The sequence below is a fragment of the Sardina pilchardus genome, chromosome 22 (assembly GCF_963854185.1).
Source record: "Sardina pilchardus chromosome 22, fSarPil1.1, whole genome shotgun sequence".
Classification (NCBI taxonomy): domain Eukaryota; kingdom Metazoa; phylum Chordata; class Actinopteri; order Clupeiformes; family Clupeidae; genus Sardina; species Sardina pilchardus.
In genome coordinates, this window is record NC_085015.1 from 25,293,406 (window position 1) to 25,309,539 (window position 16,134).

At 40.3% G+C, this 16,134-nt stretch overlaps 2 protein-coding genes across 5 annotated transcripts; both read right to left on the minus strand.

Moving 5' to 3' along the window:
* Nucleotides 1–371: 371 nt before the first annotated feature.
* Nucleotides 372–4,797, minus strand: LOC134070053 (uncharacterized). 4 transcript variants are annotated; one of them, XM_062526250.1, is made up of 10 exons: nt 4,455–4,797; nt 4,108–4,178; nt 3,415–3,530; nt 2,844–2,978; nt 2,332–2,407; nt 2,007–2,071; nt 1,517–1,636; nt 1,316–1,435; nt 1,042–1,159; nt 372–907 (listed from the first exon to the last, which is right to left on the minus strand). In XM_062526250.1, exons 2-10 carry the CDS (start codon nt 4,165–4,167, stop codon nt 848–850), a joined length of 870 nt encoding a protein of 289 aa, XP_062382234.1. In that variant the 5' UTR covers nt 4,168–4,178; nt 4,455–4,797; the 3' UTR covers nt 372–847. The 4 variants fall into 4 exon arrangements, with proteins under 4 accessions (XP_062382234.1, XP_062382233.1, XP_062382236.1 ...); XM_062526249.1 differs by having other exon boundaries at nt 4,108–4,190; nt 4,455–4,796; XM_062526252.1 differs by having other exon boundaries at nt 1,316–1,405; nt 4,108–4,190; nt 4,455–4,794.
* Nucleotides 4,798–8,191: 3,394 nt separating this feature from the next.
* Nucleotides 8,192–15,380, minus strand: LOC134069573 (uncharacterized). Its single transcript, XM_062525554.1, has 13 exons — nt 15,343–15,380; nt 15,009–15,050; nt 14,426–14,514; nt 14,043–14,167; nt 12,612–12,746; nt 11,611–11,680; nt 11,240–11,308; nt 10,870–11,064; nt 10,011–10,142; nt 9,741–9,796; nt 9,571–9,612; nt 9,275–9,380; nt 8,192–8,573 (listed from the first exon to the last, which is right to left on the minus strand). Exons 2-13 carry the CDS (start codon nt 15,022–15,024, stop codon nt 8,214–8,216), a joined length of 1,395 nt encoding a protein of 464 aa, XP_062381538.1. The 5' UTR covers nt 15,025–15,050; nt 15,343–15,380; the 3' UTR covers nt 8,192–8,213.
* Between the last annotated feature and the right edge of the window lie 754 nt (nt 15,381–16,134).

Genomic DNA, 16,134 nt, shown 5'->3' on the forward strand with positions numbered 1-16,134 from the left:
GCCCAATGAACGGATCTGGGCATTTTTTTCAAATACGAGAAAATGAAAATCTGGTTGCTAGACCATGTCTCATTTGAGAAGTGGTAGGCACTAGCCAGGCTAAATGTGTTATGCAATACATACTCAATTACAAATTTGCAAGCAACAATATCTATACCAGGAATATGTCTGTAAGAGGAAACAATACTATCCACATAGCTGTACTTGACTTGATGTTGATACTGTAATATATTCCATTTTAATAATTATAATATTTTCATATGTTCAAAATAAATGCCTCTGGGGTATTGTTTATGTGCTTAATTAGCAACAGATCTACCCACGGATAGGGAGAAAACACACACACACACACACACACACACACACACACATTGTAGAAGCCAATGCAGAACCACTTCAAGTGCTCTTTGATTTATTTAATATGTTGCAGTAGAAGAGGCAGCAGCCCTTGAAGTTGTGCAAAAGCATTAAGAAGTGAGTACATTAACAACCTGTGTCTTTTCAGTCTGACGCATTACATATAGAAACTTAAGCTTTGAGGAAAATAGTCCATGTAGGAATACTGAGCAATCAAGAGCACAGCGACAGCACATTATAGCGCACTAATACTGCCACCCTCCAACATCCATCAAATCCTTGATAGACTTCAAAGCTTTCAAAAGCAAAGTGGTGGCAGAAGCACGCAACTGTGTAAATTGAAACTGTAATGTTTAGAGCACTTGCCCATAGAACTAATGTTGGAATAACGAGGCACTGAAGCAGTGGAAAGTGTTTTTGCAGTGCAGAAATGCCTATAAAAGGGCTGACTGATCCAATGAACATGCAAATAGAAGTTGTCATGGTTATTTCAGTGGTAAGAGATTATGTCCTCTGTGTTTTGAGAGAGCCTCCGCACAGTCACTTTCACCTATAGGGAGGCAAACAAACAAGGAGGCTTGTGCATCATACTAAAGTTATTCAGACAATTAAATATACATTATCTTTGTTTTGTTTGTTTATCAACCACCACTGAATGAAGGACATACTGTAGTGTTTGCATACCTCATTCTTCTGTAGTTTGCAGAGATACTTTTCCACGTCTTGCGTATTGTCAACATTTATGTCATTGATGGCGAGGATCTCATCTCCCATCAGCAGTATGTCAGCTGTCTCATTGCAGCTGACGGAACAAATATCCGAGAGAAGTGGACAGTATGGAATGTCATTGATACAAGTGAAATCTGGGCTTAACAAGGTATGGTGCCCATAAAAGTGTTGTGCTGACAGCATTAGCTAACTAATGATTATTCGTATACGATATTGGTGTGATCCTTACCATGCCTTTTCCTCTTCCGTGAGACTTAGATGTCTCTTCAAATTGTCCTTACTTACACGGACGTCCACTTCTACTGGGGTCAGAAGCTCACTGGTTTTGCAAAGACACAAAAACACAAAACTAACATGTCACAATAACAGTGGGCATCTGCGGCTATTTTTTGTGTGAATTTACTGTAGTTGTAGATGAAAGATCTGACACCTTGGATTGTCCGTCTCATTGTTTGCCTGTGATTGTGATCGGTCTGGACTGTCCAGCTCCTGCAGGGCCTTTGCAACTGATGCTAGTAGACTGCCCCCTTCAGACACTGGAGGGAACTCCCTTTTTAAGCAAAATAATGTACTTATCACTGAGTGAGTGTACAGTCATATACATGTCTTCAGAAAGTCACATACATATAATGTTTATGATTTCAGTTTCATCTATAGACAATTTTAAAGCGCATCAGCAGTTCACAGCATGTTCTTTGTGAATTCCTGCTTTATGTTTTGAGAATAGAACATTAATTGGAATATTTATGAAAGGAAACTATGAGGAGCTTGCATTTCTGAAGATCTCTTCTCAACTGCATTCTCATGAATTCAGACCTATAGTCATCATTAAGAACCCAAAAAGTAAGGCCTGATGAAGGGGTTCATTCCTCTGCATTATTCACGACCTTATTTCCTCCTCAATGAAATGGGTGACTCACACTGCAGCCATTTCCAAGTGACCATCGAGCTCCTCCTTGTTGCACCTGGCACCTTGTGGCATCTGCTGTCACAGTTCATTTAAGTTAATGTGTGTGTGTGTGTGTGTGTACACTTATTTATACAGTCTATCTATGGTGTGTACAGGATGCAGACAGGGCCACCTACTACAGTATGTATTATAGATTAATACATTTTAGATCTTAAGATCTTTAGATCTTGCTTCGAAATAAACAATCACCAAAGACTATCTTGTAATGGGCTGAGATAAATAGTTACAAATTGATTTTTAAAAAAGAACACTATCCAACCAATTAAATAGTTCACCTCAGACAGGACCTCCCTGGTTGGCTGATGTCTCAGAGTCTTTAACAGGCTTTTACACCAACCATCCATTTCTGTGCTGCAAGGAAGAGAAGGATAGTTTTGCCATGTTGCAGAAATGGACAAATATTATGTCATACGGCATCACAAGGTCATTGCTTTTGTTTTTTTGTAGCTCACCAACATTTGTGACCGGTTCATTCCTGATTTAAATAATTGTAGCATCTGTGCAATGGTGCAGAGTCATGAAAGACTAATCAGGATATTTCTGGTTTAACAAATGTTTCCTTCAAAAATAGTATGACTTTCTCCAAAGGTAAAAGACCCAGGTGAACTTTTGTAAAATCATTTGACTGGATGTTGTCCTCTAGTGGTGATTACTGGAACTGTTCACACACAACCCCCTCCCTCCAACAAAAAACATTTCCACATGACAGGGCAAAATAATGTGTTTTTGTTGTACGTGCTGCAGAAGGCAGAGCCCAGTGACTCTGCTGTCGTGTAGGCTGTCTGACCTGTTATCTCCGATGAGGAAATAGTCTCGGTCTGCTGTTTTCAGGAGGAGCACACAGGAGGCTGGACGGCCGAAGTGCTTGTGGATCCACCCCCACATGCTGTGGCTCTCTGGGCAGAACAGCACCAGCAGCACCCTGCAGTGACACAGCCCATAACACCACTATTATTCATATCCAGTTTATCACAAGTCATATCCAGTTCATTACAATTCATATCAGGTTCATCACAATGCATCTCCAGTTTATCACAACTCATATCCAGCTTATCACAATTCATATCCAGTTGATCACAATTCATCTTGTTTATCACTGTTAATTTCCAGTTTATCACAATTCATCTTCAGGTTCACAGCAGCTGGTTTTCACTTAAACTTTCCTTTGATTATGCTTTTATTTATGGGCAAAGGTTGTTGAGAACATGCAGAACTGATTTATAATGAACACTCGACTGGTTTGTAATGAATGCGCTGAACAGGTTTATAATGGTCCTATGTGTGCTACAGATGTTTGAGAGCTTAGCACCTAACCATATATTCGATTAGAAGGGAGGAAGGGGGGGGGGGGGTCATACTCAGACATGTCTATTGAGCCCAGAGGTTTGTCCGTCTTCTCATGTTCATAGTACTTCAGGTGGTGAACATCATCACTCATCTTGAGGAGCGTAAAGAATCGCTGTTTCCATGATTTCTGCATGGATATTTTGAAACAAAATTGAGAATGTCAGTCAATGTCACCAGTGAATTGAGTTCACTTAGAAACCTAACCTACTGTAGCCTATGCTTTGTGCTTTGTGCAGAATCAACTTGGTTCTAGACTCTACCGTGCTACACCCAGCTGTATTAACAGCAGACCAGGAGCACCTCAGCCAAACCATGTCTTATGTATAAAAACCTTTGATAATATCCTGTGCTTATATACAGCTCTGGGGGGGAAAAAATGAAGAAACCACTTTTCACATTTCCTTATGATGACATCCCAAGGCTAATGAGTGTCATTCGAATGAATTGACGGTCATATTCAAATTTGCAGTGGTCTCATAATTTGGGATATGACCATCAACTCATTGAAATGTCACTCAGCTACTGCGCATGACATTAGAAAAATGTGCTGTGGTCTCTTATTTTTTTCCGGAGCCGTAGCTACTGAGTCAGTTGCATATTTAGGACCAAGAACAATCTATTGATAATGCAACAATACACTGTATTATGGTTAGATATCAAGATAGTGCTCTCGGATTCGTTTATCTTTAAATCATAATACATACCATGACCTGAGGACCAGACATAGGGGACTTATACAGATAGCCACTCTGCAGTTTCTCCATGGTTTTAGACTCTAGACATAATACTGCACAACAAGAATAATATTTTGTAAAAAGTGAAAAAATGATAAAACTAAGTAAACCAGTATTATTTTTTAAAATGTTGAATTATAACTGCACTTTTATATTAATTATAAGGAACATTCTATCAATTTAGGAATTGTAGCAATTCTTGCAATCGCAGGATATTGTGGGAGCGTTATTTTCGTCTGATGGTATCCTGCAGCAAAATATACAGCACCTTATCTTTTAAATAGCATAATAGTTGGCAGAAATAATCAAAGATTTACCTTTAAAAAGCACTGAATGTGGAAACAGCACTATTTCACCAGACACTCTTCGAGGTACAGGTGAACAGATCTGACAGTTTGCTGAGGCATTAGGCAAGTAAATATGCAGTAGTTATCCAAGTCAAGAACAAACAAATCATCCAGGACAAATGCATGACAGCCTTTTTTTCATCTTGATGGTTAGGAAGTTATGAGATCTTAATTCCACGCCTATTACTGTATTAGCCTAAACCTGTCAGGTCACTTTTTTAATCTCTTAAAAAAACTATGAAAAGAATTTGACAAAAAGGTTAGTGAAAAATACACAAAACAAAGAAGAAAATAGATTTGTTGATTTCTAGACAAAAGACATATAAAACAGAACACACATTTATCATGATTCATGATTAAATATAACGTCAATTTTAGTTGATGGGAGTTTTCATAGTGCACAGGCGCTCTAGAATCTAACCGGTGAAACTAGAGAAGTATGTTGTTGCTGTTGCACAAGTGTCCTGTATTGTGCCTGCATTTCATCAGTCTGAGAGGTGTGTGTTCTGACTGACATGTTTTTCAGTGAAAGCAGATGTCTCTCGAGTGTCCTGGATTGGCTTTCAACATGCAGCTGCAGTCCATGTGAAATGAACCCCATAGCTTATGATGTAGACATAGACCAACTGGCAACGCAGTGCTGATTTATGCAAATAAGGTGATTTTTTTCTGTGAAATGCATATACTTGAGGATGGACCCTGTTCCAATTGTGTTACTCTTGTTACTAAAGGCGCTTGCATATTATACACATATAATCATTTTAAACTTTGCAAGAAAAAACATTTAAATATAATGAACACTTTATTATGATCACATTACTACTCTCACACTTATTATTATGTCAGGGGAGTTAATGTTACACAATGACAGTGTTTGACAATTTTATGTAACAAACATCTTCAATATCATAGGGCCGTGATCATTGTCATTATCTTGGAGAAGACTCAAACACCACATTATCTCCCTCCCAGCAGATCAGCAATGTGTTTTGTTGAAACATGACACTGACTGAGGCAGAGGCTTTAAGCAAATTTGGTGTGTTGGCACATTTTCACGTGTTGCCAGTAGGGGGCAACATACTAAAAAAAGTCATGCAGCTTGGGCACAGTTTGGGACAATGAGGACATAGCCTATATTCTTTGTATTCAAAGCATTAAAAAATCACATCACAGTGTTTCTCCCAATTCCCATGTGATACCATGTGATACAGCAAATATTTGTGTTCAGCCTGACACTGTCCATCATAATAAGATGTTTTCTCAAGAAGCAAAATATCTTTTCATTGTTGTGTTTCTTCACCCTAATGCTCTTTGTTTCAATAATAGTTTTAAGATCAAAAATTGTCTAAAGACTCGCACGCACACTATTTGTTTATCCACCAAATAAGCACTGGACTGTCTAGCTAACTAAACACTAAGCTAACCACTAAAGGCAACCTATGGCACGGGTGCCACTGCTGGCACGCCAAGGCATAATCACTGGCACCCGCCACCAGCATCAGCAAAAAAAAAAAAAAAAAATCTCAGACTGACAAAGTGACAAACTACAAACCCCAGATAAAAAAGCTCAGCCAATAAAAGCAAGGACAGGGACAGTACCTTTTAATTGAGACATATAGCCTATGATTCATTTTAGCCTCAGCCCACACTGTTCAGTTAAAATAGGCCTGCTGTTGCCTATAAAATGTTGTGGCCGTTTCGTTTGTTATGCATGGCTATAATAATAATAATAATTAACATTTTATTTTATTAGCACATTTTTAATGTAAAATAAAATTCCAAATTTGTAGAAGTATATTCCCGTTGTTTGTGTGTGTTTTTTAACCATTATTGTTGATAGTGGCACACTCATTGACTAGAAATTTTGAAGTTGGCACTGGAGGTCTCAAAGGTTGCCGACCCCTGCACTAAGCGAACCTGTTGACCACTGAGCCGAAACGCTAGGTGTGTGACAACTCGGGTGAAATTTTAGCAGGCGTATTTCGCGCAAAGACAGTAGAAGATCTCGCATGGTGACATGCTCTGTGGAAACCCAGCGTCAGACGAAGGACGAAGGCTCTGGTGATGAAGTGGGGGAAACTATTACTAGCAGCTAAAGAACTGATAAATCGACTCAGATTCAGTGGATGGGCGGGGGGCGGGGGACATAGCATGATTGACAGGTGACAGTAGGCCTACAACCGAAGTACCAAAGTCCAAAGTCTGAAGTAGCCTACCAAAGTCCGAAGTCTGAAGTAAAGGCGTTCGAATTAAATGGTGGCGCACGGAATTGCATGAGGCTGAAATTTTAAGTCTCATTCAAAATGAGAAATGTAAATGTGATGTATGACTTCAAATTAATTCAACTTCTTATTCAATTGATTTAAAGTTTAATGTAATTCAAAATTCAAATGACATTGATTTAAACTTTAAATTAGATTACATGTAATAATCGTTGATAGATTTAAATTTGATACTTGGTGATATGACTTACATGACATTTTACTTTGTAATTTACTTTATATTTAATTATTGTTACTTTGACCCTTCATAAGCTTAGCTTGCCAGGTGAGCGGATGAAAACGGAGAATTATTTTTTACAATTGTGGCCCAAAATCCCACCAATCGACCTCCAGATGGTCTCCTTATGGTAAATGTTGTGGTATAACTTGTTGGTCATGTCGTATAGCTCTACTTGTTCACTCACAAGAACAACTAGCTGTTCGGCTGGCATCTTTTTTCTTTGTTTTGGTCGCCATTTTTTTTTCTGAAAAAAGAACTTTCAATAAAGTTTCACTGTGACACAACTCTCGTTCATTGGTCAGCTGTCAAAAAAACACTTGACGCGGGGTGTTTTTTCTTGGAGGGTAGAAATTTCTCAACTTGAAAACCACCTGGGGTAGTAGGAAAAAAACGCCGGTGGCGGTGGTTTAAAAAGCGCCCAGTACCTTTTTTAAGAAAACCTCTCTGTATCATAGGAATATAATGTAAAACATCCACCCGCAACCGGTGAAAAATCATCCTCGTGTGAACACGCCCTTAGTCTGCTACATTAAATGATTCTTGGCCTCTTTTTTCTGCCGAGTTCTGATGTGGTTTTACCATTTATGCTTGTGGGGGATGAGGCCTATCCACTCCGGACGGACCTGATGAAGCCCTATCCTTTTAGTCAACTTGATCATGCCCAAAGGGTGTTCAATTACCGTCTTTCTAGAGCACGAAGAGTAGTTGAAAATGCTTTTGGCATTCTGGCCAACCGGTTCAGAGTCTTCCACACCATGCTACTCAACCCAGACTACATGAGCACAATTACGTAGGCTGCGGTCTCACTCCATAATTTGCTAAGAGAAAGGCGCTCTGAGGCCTACAGTACATGCCACCTGCTCTAGCCGATTGGGAGGATGCAGACCACAGGCTTCATGACGGCACATGGAGGAGGGAGGGACTTGGAGCTCTACAAAGTCTATCAATTGGAAGGGCACGCAACCCAACCCTAAATGCAAAGCAGCAACGAGACAACCTCAAAGAATATTTTATGTCCCCTGCTGGCCTAGTGCCATGGCAGGAAGAACACATTTAGTCAGGGCCAGTATTTAGGGGACTGTACCACCCAACACACACACACACACACACACACACACACACACACACACACACACACACACACACACACACACACACATTGCTGCATTAAAAACATATCATTTAATTACTTTTGTGATGGTGTTTTGTTTTAGTTAGTAATAACAATTACAATAATATCATCAAATCACATTCCTGTGCCTCATAAATATCATTCATTAATTTTCTTTTTAGCCTGGTTTTGATGATCGGATTTTTTATCAGCTTTAGTTCCTCAGCGATTTGGACGCCAAAGGTCCTATCGCTATCTTGTTTTTGAATGGCTGTTGCCATATCTTTTAAAATGTCCAATTTCTGTTTTTCAATGTTGTCAGCTGTGTTTGTTTTACGTTTTTTTGTGTGGCTACTAGTCTCAATTCTTATGGGGTTTTGTTGTGTGTTGTCCTGTTCTGGAGCACTGGCTGGAAAGTCCTCCTCATCACTGAGCGTGTCCGGCTCTGCCAAAGCATCCTTTATTGTCTGATCAAGCTATAAATAAATAAATAGATAAATAAAACATATTTTTGATTGATATTACACGGCAATTCCACACAATCTGTCACATCCATAATACCAACAACATGCCAATGTATTAGTATGATGCAGGTTAAAATGTTAAAAGTTTTATAAGATTTCTTCTACAAGATTTTAAGTGGTCATCTTACACATCATACCATATCTTAATAAAATAAATATCTAGATTGTGTTTTTGGTGGCAGCTTTTCTAGACAAAAGCTTCAGCAATTAATTCCGGATACTCCGAAAACCAGTCGTATGCATGTGTAGGCCTCTTCTACTGTTTATGTACACCCTGGAAAAGTTCAAACAAGGTCACATCTGATAACCAATCAGAAAGCTTCATTTGAAAATGACTGTATTCCAAGTGTGGGAATGGCACATTTCATCGATGCCGGTTTTTAATGTTGCTAGTCGCCTTCGTGCTGTATGTAGAGTTAACCCGTGACAACAGAGCTGTCGTTTCTTTCTTTTTTCGTTTAATCACGTCTGAGAGGCTGGGAATGTTATAATAAAATTCTATCTTAGAACGTCGTTCACGACTAGGGAAACGGGGCCGACAATCGCTTACGATCCTCCTAGGGAGTGAACATTCCACCATTTGTGTGTGTGTGTGTGTGTGTGTGTGTGTGTGTGTGTGTGCATGTGAACATGACCATGTGTCGAATGCCTACCTTTGGTATCTGTGGCGGTGCTTTAAAAGGCCAATTCTCTTGAACAGCGTAGAAATGTGTTGGGTTTGTGTCTCTTGGCAGACTTGGTGGTGGCAATGGCATTGACCTGATGACAAACAGAGAGCAGCTCTTAAAAAGTTCTTTCTGCTAAAAAAGAAAAACCTTTCAGTTTATTCAAAATGTTGTTGATCTTCTTTCAGACATTCTTGTGTGTAAACAAAATACTGACACAGATCCTACAGTCAGTTGCCTGGCAAAGCCACAGAAAAGTAAAGTAAAGAACTCAAAGCACTCACTCCTCGGAAGGCTCCTTGTCCTCTGCCTTCATTACATTGCACCTGTTATGATGATTAAGATCAGCAGTCTTATTACAAATGCACATACCTGTACTGTACTTTACTATACTGTACTGTACTATACTTTAAGAACACTGTAGATCAGTGCATCGTAATGATGAGCTACTTACAATGTAGCCATGTCCTGGTACACACCGCAGTCGGCGCCCTCCTCATTCTCGTCACTCTAAACACATCGACATGTTTTCAGGTTAATCTCTCTCCCTCTGTCTCTTGCATATTTGTGTGTGTGTGTGTGTGTGTGTGTGTGTGTGTGTGTGTGTGTGTGTGTGTGTGTGTGTGTGTGTGTGTGTGTGTGTGTGTGTGTGTGTGTGTGTGTGTGTGTGTGTGTGTGTGTGTGTGTGTGCATGAAAATGTGCTAATGTGTAGAACGTCTATAACTTTGGTACCTGTGGTGGTGCCTTAAAAGGCCAGTTCTCATGAACAGCGTAGAGACGTGCTGGGTTTGTCTCTCTTGGCAGACTTGGTGGTGGCAATGGCATCGACTTTGGCCTGACTTTTTTGTCATAGGTCTACATTAAAGCACAATTAGAGAATTTTTTATTGTGTAACACACACAAACACACACACACAAAGACAAAAAACTCTGAATTGCAATACTGAAGCTTGACACACACCATATCAGTTTTTTTTATTGGTTTTATATTTGGAGGCTCAGACTGGGTTCTCTGGGGACCTTCGTCCACATTCTGTCAAAGAGGCATTTGGTTAACATGAATTAATACTGGTTCATTAAAACTGGTTAATACTGGTTATTAATACCGGTAAGCAATTGGAAGAAGCTAGACAGCATTGTTTACTGTATCTTACTATGAGTTGTTGTCAATTTTTTTTTTTTTTTAATTGTTTTATTCTTTTTTCCCCGTCATCGATCCTGAATTTTTCGTCAACGATTTCCGGGACACAGTAACACCGGAGCACATGAAACTTGATGGGCATGTAGCCCCAGTATTCTTCTGCGGAAAAAAATCGTTTCGTCCCCGGGGGTCACTCCACCCCCGCGCTGCCCCCGCCCGAAGCCCAAAAATGACAGTTTTTCCTACATAACTACCTGAACCGGTACATCTAGTTATTCTATGAATGCATTTGATTTATGAACAGAATAAGCAGACTATGATTTATGAACAGAATGTGCAATAACTCTCTGCTCTCTCACACCTACTACTGTGTATGCGCGAGCGCGCACACGCGTGTGTGTGTATGCATATGTGCATGTGCGTATGTGTAATGTGTAAGTACCTGTTGTGCTGGTTTGACAGGCAGACTTGATGAAACAGCATGAATGGGCTCCTCAGCTGCAGATGGGCCTGTGGCCTCAATCAGGGAGGCTTGAGTGTTGGGTGGATACGGAGGCAGCAGACAGACGGGTCTATTTACTGGCTGACTTAGTGGTGGCAATGGCATTGACTTTGACTTGGCTTCTCTATCAGAGGCCTACATTAAAGCAAAACACAGTTAGTGAGTATTCCCCACATAAAAATTACACTCGCACACAGGCACGCACACTTGCACGCAGGCACGCACGCAGGCACGCACGCACGCACGCTGTATTAAGAAAAACACATTAAAACTCTGTATTGCATGTCAGATGCTGAAGCTAGACACACACCTGATGAGTTTGCTCAGTCCTAGGCACTGGAGGGGCGGAGCAGGTTCTGGGTTTCCCCACATCCACATCCTGTGAAAGAGGTGTTTGGGTTACATTAATTAATACTGAAGCAATTAGAAGACAGCTTTTTCTACTGTATAATTACATCCTATGAATGTTGTGGATTTATGAACAGAATAAGCAGAACTGTGCAGTTAATCATTAATGTGAGTTTACACATCGCAGTTACTGTATGTCGTGTGAAAAGGTCCGCAGATATTTTCATAACAAAACCATTCTGTCTTTGTCCATCCTCTATAGATAAGAATTGTATCATACAAATTTGAAGAAGCTGTAGTCTTTTTCATTTCATGTCTCCCTTACCTGATTACCTGATACCTGACCTGATTTTGACCTTGCAGAATGTTGTAAAGGGCATCAAACCAGCCATTGGTGTCCCAGCTGAAATATAAGGACATACGAATGTATTAATCCAATATTTCCTCACAAAAACATCCAGCATTTACCAATACATTGCATTACCTCTGTGTATTTGATCAAGGGTTATAGTGTGTGTATGTGTGTGTGTCTGTGTGTGTGTTCTGTGCATATGTGTGTGATTGTTTGCTAATTTGCTGTCTGAAAGATTAATAACTGACTGGCATCATAATTTCATTTACAGAGGTAACACCGCCCCAAAAATAGCATGTACAGGTGCTGGTGCGAGGCCCTAACTTCCACACCAATGCTGTGTGGCTCCCTGTGAATGTGGCGCCTGTCTCCTTTACAAGAGACAGGCAGAGGGAGGGATGGGCCAACCCAGCTGCAGCTCCCATAATCCAGTGTTCAAACACTTAATGTGGTAAATGCCTTTTGTGCAGTTTGATAGTTACATTATTACTTTGTAACTACTCAACTTTTTTGGATCATGTGTGCGGTTACTTGGACAATGGACATGGACAATCAATTGTGCATGATGATAGCAACAACAGCAGCAACAACAATAATAACAATAAATCTAAATGTAGCTTGCTTCTCAACATCAGCTTCATGATCACTCCATTTATGAGGTTGGAGAGAAAATAAGATGAAGCTTTGATGTCAACATTTGATGGGGAAATAATGTAGTTTGTCTGGAACTTGTTGCATGGGCTGTCTGACCTGTTCTCTCCAACGAGGAAATGGACATGGACAATCAATTGTGCATGATGATAGCAACAACAGCAGCAACAACAATAATAACAATAAATCTAAATGTAGCTTGCTTCTCAACATCAGCTTCATGATCACTCCATTTATGAGGTTGGAGAGAAAATAAGATGAAGCTTTGATGTCAACATTTGATGGGGAAATAATGTAGTTTGTCTGGAACTTGTTGCATGGGCTGTCTGACCTGTTCTCTCCAACGAGGAAATAGTCTCGGCTGTTGGTACGCAGTAGGAGCACACAAGAGGCTGGGCACCTGAACATTTTGTGAATACATCCCCACATACTGGGGCTCTCAGGGCAGAAGAGCAGCGTATTGATTCTGAAGGGACACAGAGAAGAGCAGAGTTTCATTTCAGTGACACAGCTCCAGTAGGTAGGCAATAGCTCAGGAGGTAGAGGAGGCCAGTAACTGGAAGGCTACTGGTTCTAACCCAACTCCTCCTGACCCTGTCCTTGAGCAAGACACTTAAAGGAATACTTCACCATTTTTTCATAACTACGTTATTACCTTAACTAAGACGAGTTGATTACATACCTCTCACGTTTCAATGCATGCACTTACTGGCTCTGGCGTGCGGCACAACATTGATAGCACTTACTGTAGCTAGCCCAGTTCATTCATTAGGATCCAAACAGAGATGAAGTTAGAAGCGACCAAACACCTCCATGTTTTCCCTATCAAAGTTACACTTACACGAGTCACATGACCAAGTAAGGTGAGACAATATAAAACGTGGTACATATCTAAGCAGGTAAGAGGGATAACTATATTGTGTGGTGGAATAACAATTGGGAGCACTTAGACTTGGCGCAGTAATATTCTCACTCTTGCACTTTCAGTTTCACTTTGGAGTAAGGATATTACTGTGCCGAGTCTAACTGTGCGTTGAGACCAAAACCGTCAAAAGCGTCAAAGTCGCTGGTGAAGCTCATAGCCCGACGCTCAACCCAGTTCGGCGCCGAAAGCGTCAAAGCCATGACGTGAAACATTTGAACAAACCACAAGCAGCAATCCTGCGAGTTTGACATTCTGATTAGTTGACGCCGAACCGTGTCATAGCTCATTACCATAAAGTTAACTGAGGTTCAACTTCTTTTTGACGCCCGTGAAGCTCATGAAGCCACGCTCACGCCCAGAACGCTTTTGACGCCGGTAACGCCGTCTCTCCATAGAAAATGAATGATTTCCGGCGCTCTTGACGCTTTTGACGGTCTTGGTCTGAACGCACAGTAAGTGTCTAGAGTCTAAGTCTCATAAGGGAATAACTATAACATAGTTTAATATGAAAAAACAGTGAAGTGTTCCTTTAACCCCCATGTTCCCGATGAGCAGGCATGCGCCTTGCATGGCAGCCTCCGGTGTGTAAATGGTTGAATGTGAGGCATGATAATGTAAAGTGCTTTGGGTGCCGCAGAAGCCGATAAAAGTGCTATATACAGTAAATGCAGTCCATTTACCATTTAGGTTACAGTTGAAAAAATAGGATCTTTAGTTGGCTACAGTAGCCCTGGCTTGCTATTACAGAAACAGCAAAAAGGTCACCAAACAGTAACGTATTCCTATATTTCCTGCACTCTATATGTTAAATGAATGGCACTGTGTGTGTGGACTTACTCTGACAAGTCTATCTCTCCCAGGGCTTTATTCTTCTTCTCACTTCTGAAGTACTTGAGGGTGTAAACACCCTCGCTCGTCTTGAAGAGCACAAAAAAACGACGTTTCCAAGATTTCTGTGATTTCTGTGAAGACATGACTGGATTAGGACAAGGGATGGCAGTTCTCTATGTTGATGGACAATATATATTTTCTTTCAATCTCTGGTCCATAATATTTCACTGAGCACATGATACACTTCGGATCAACTCAAATGCCCACCCATATCAGTCACTCAATGCTGATTTAGCTGAAAAATACGACAGAATAATGATGAAGCGGTTGAGATTTGATCAGTGTGTGTGTGTGTGTGTGTGTGTCCACTGTCCAGTCTGTGTACGCACCATTGAAATCAGAGGAATAGGTGGAGGGGATTTGTACAGGTAGCCACTTCTCACTTCTTCTCCCTGCGTGTAAACCGTGGTGTTTGACACTGAAAGACACAAAAAAAAACAATGAAAACTCAAAATACAAACAGCAATGCAGAATGCTGGTGTAAAAGACAAATTCTAAAAGTTACGCTGATTGAGCAATAAAAATGAATTCATGGAAAAAGTGAGAAAAAAGTAATGCTGGATACTATAAATCCTTGTGCCACTACTGTAAATGTACTGTATATGTACCTGAACAGTGATAATTTCACCATCGGAAATATCAATGTTAATCATACTTCAGACATTGGAGAGAGAGAGAGAGAGAGAGAGAGAGGCCCCATTATCAAAATTGGTAATAGTAATAAGTACATATGATTTTTTCTATAATAATAATAATAATGATAAACAATAAGTTACCGCCCAAAAATGTCATGGTGGTTTTATACTTTCAAAAGCAAATTGAAATTAATATTCTACTGCCCTGTTTGATATCAGACTTTATTGCTACAGATATTCCTTATTGATGCACTTGTTAAATCCCCGGACCACATACCTTTTAATTTTGACATTTTCAAGAGTTGGATGCTGTTGATGCCTGTGGTGCCAAAATCAATGTTGTGAATATGAGCTTATGAACATATACGTCTTTTGCCAAATGTCTTTTGCCACAGTTCGTAATATTTCTCTGCATCATCTTGACTATGTTGATTGTCGAGTCAGTGCTCCCGGTGGAAACACGCATGAAGCCATGAAAAGATCCAGTGAAGATGGATCACAACCTAATGAGTAAGCTTTGATGGCTTACTATTTTAAAAATCAAAAGCATTTTAAGCACAAGTAAGTCCAGAAATAACTCCAAATGGGAAACAATAGCAGTAGCTTCTTACCTGAGTGCAAGTGAGTTTCACTTCTGTGCTGGGGGAGGGGTTCACGGGAGGAGTGTCTACAGGTGACTGTTTCCTTTTGGAGAGAGAGAGAGATGCCGCACATTCCGAGTTACAAGTGGATCAATAATTTCGGCCTACGGCCTTCTTCATATCGCATCCTTTGTTTCCTTTTGGTCTGTGTCCAGGTATTTGGCTTCTTGGTCTCTGATAACTGAAACTGACATTTTCTTTATTTTGGAGTACATTTGTGCTTGTAACATGAAATGTGGTGAAGTTGACTTGACTGTTATGGCAGTATGCTTTCTTTTTCCCAAAGGATGCGTCTAAGCATGTCCATTATGAATGTGTTTCATTTCATTGTCATGCATTTAGAAACTGTAATCTTGATGAGAACTAAACAAAATAAAACAGAAACATCTTGGGAAAATATCATGTCATGTCATGTCTTACATCAGGAAAAAAAACTCATCAGCAGTGTTGTAGTACACAATAGGCAGATCCAATCCCATTTGTGAGTGTGTTTGTAATTTATGTGTGTGTTCGAGTTAGTATGTACCGGTAAGCACTCTATCTGCTTGTGATTTAGAGAGGGGCAGACATACAGTAGCTGAAACCCTGCTCTAATTTCCAAGCATGCGGGCAACATTCCTTCATTAGTCTAACCCAATAATGGCACAGTCCCTCTCCAATGCCACCCTAACCATCACACCATACTGTCAGCACTCAGCACATTGTGTCCCTTTCAGCAGAGAAGCAATGACTTTATTAGCCAGTTTGGCGTGTTGGCACATT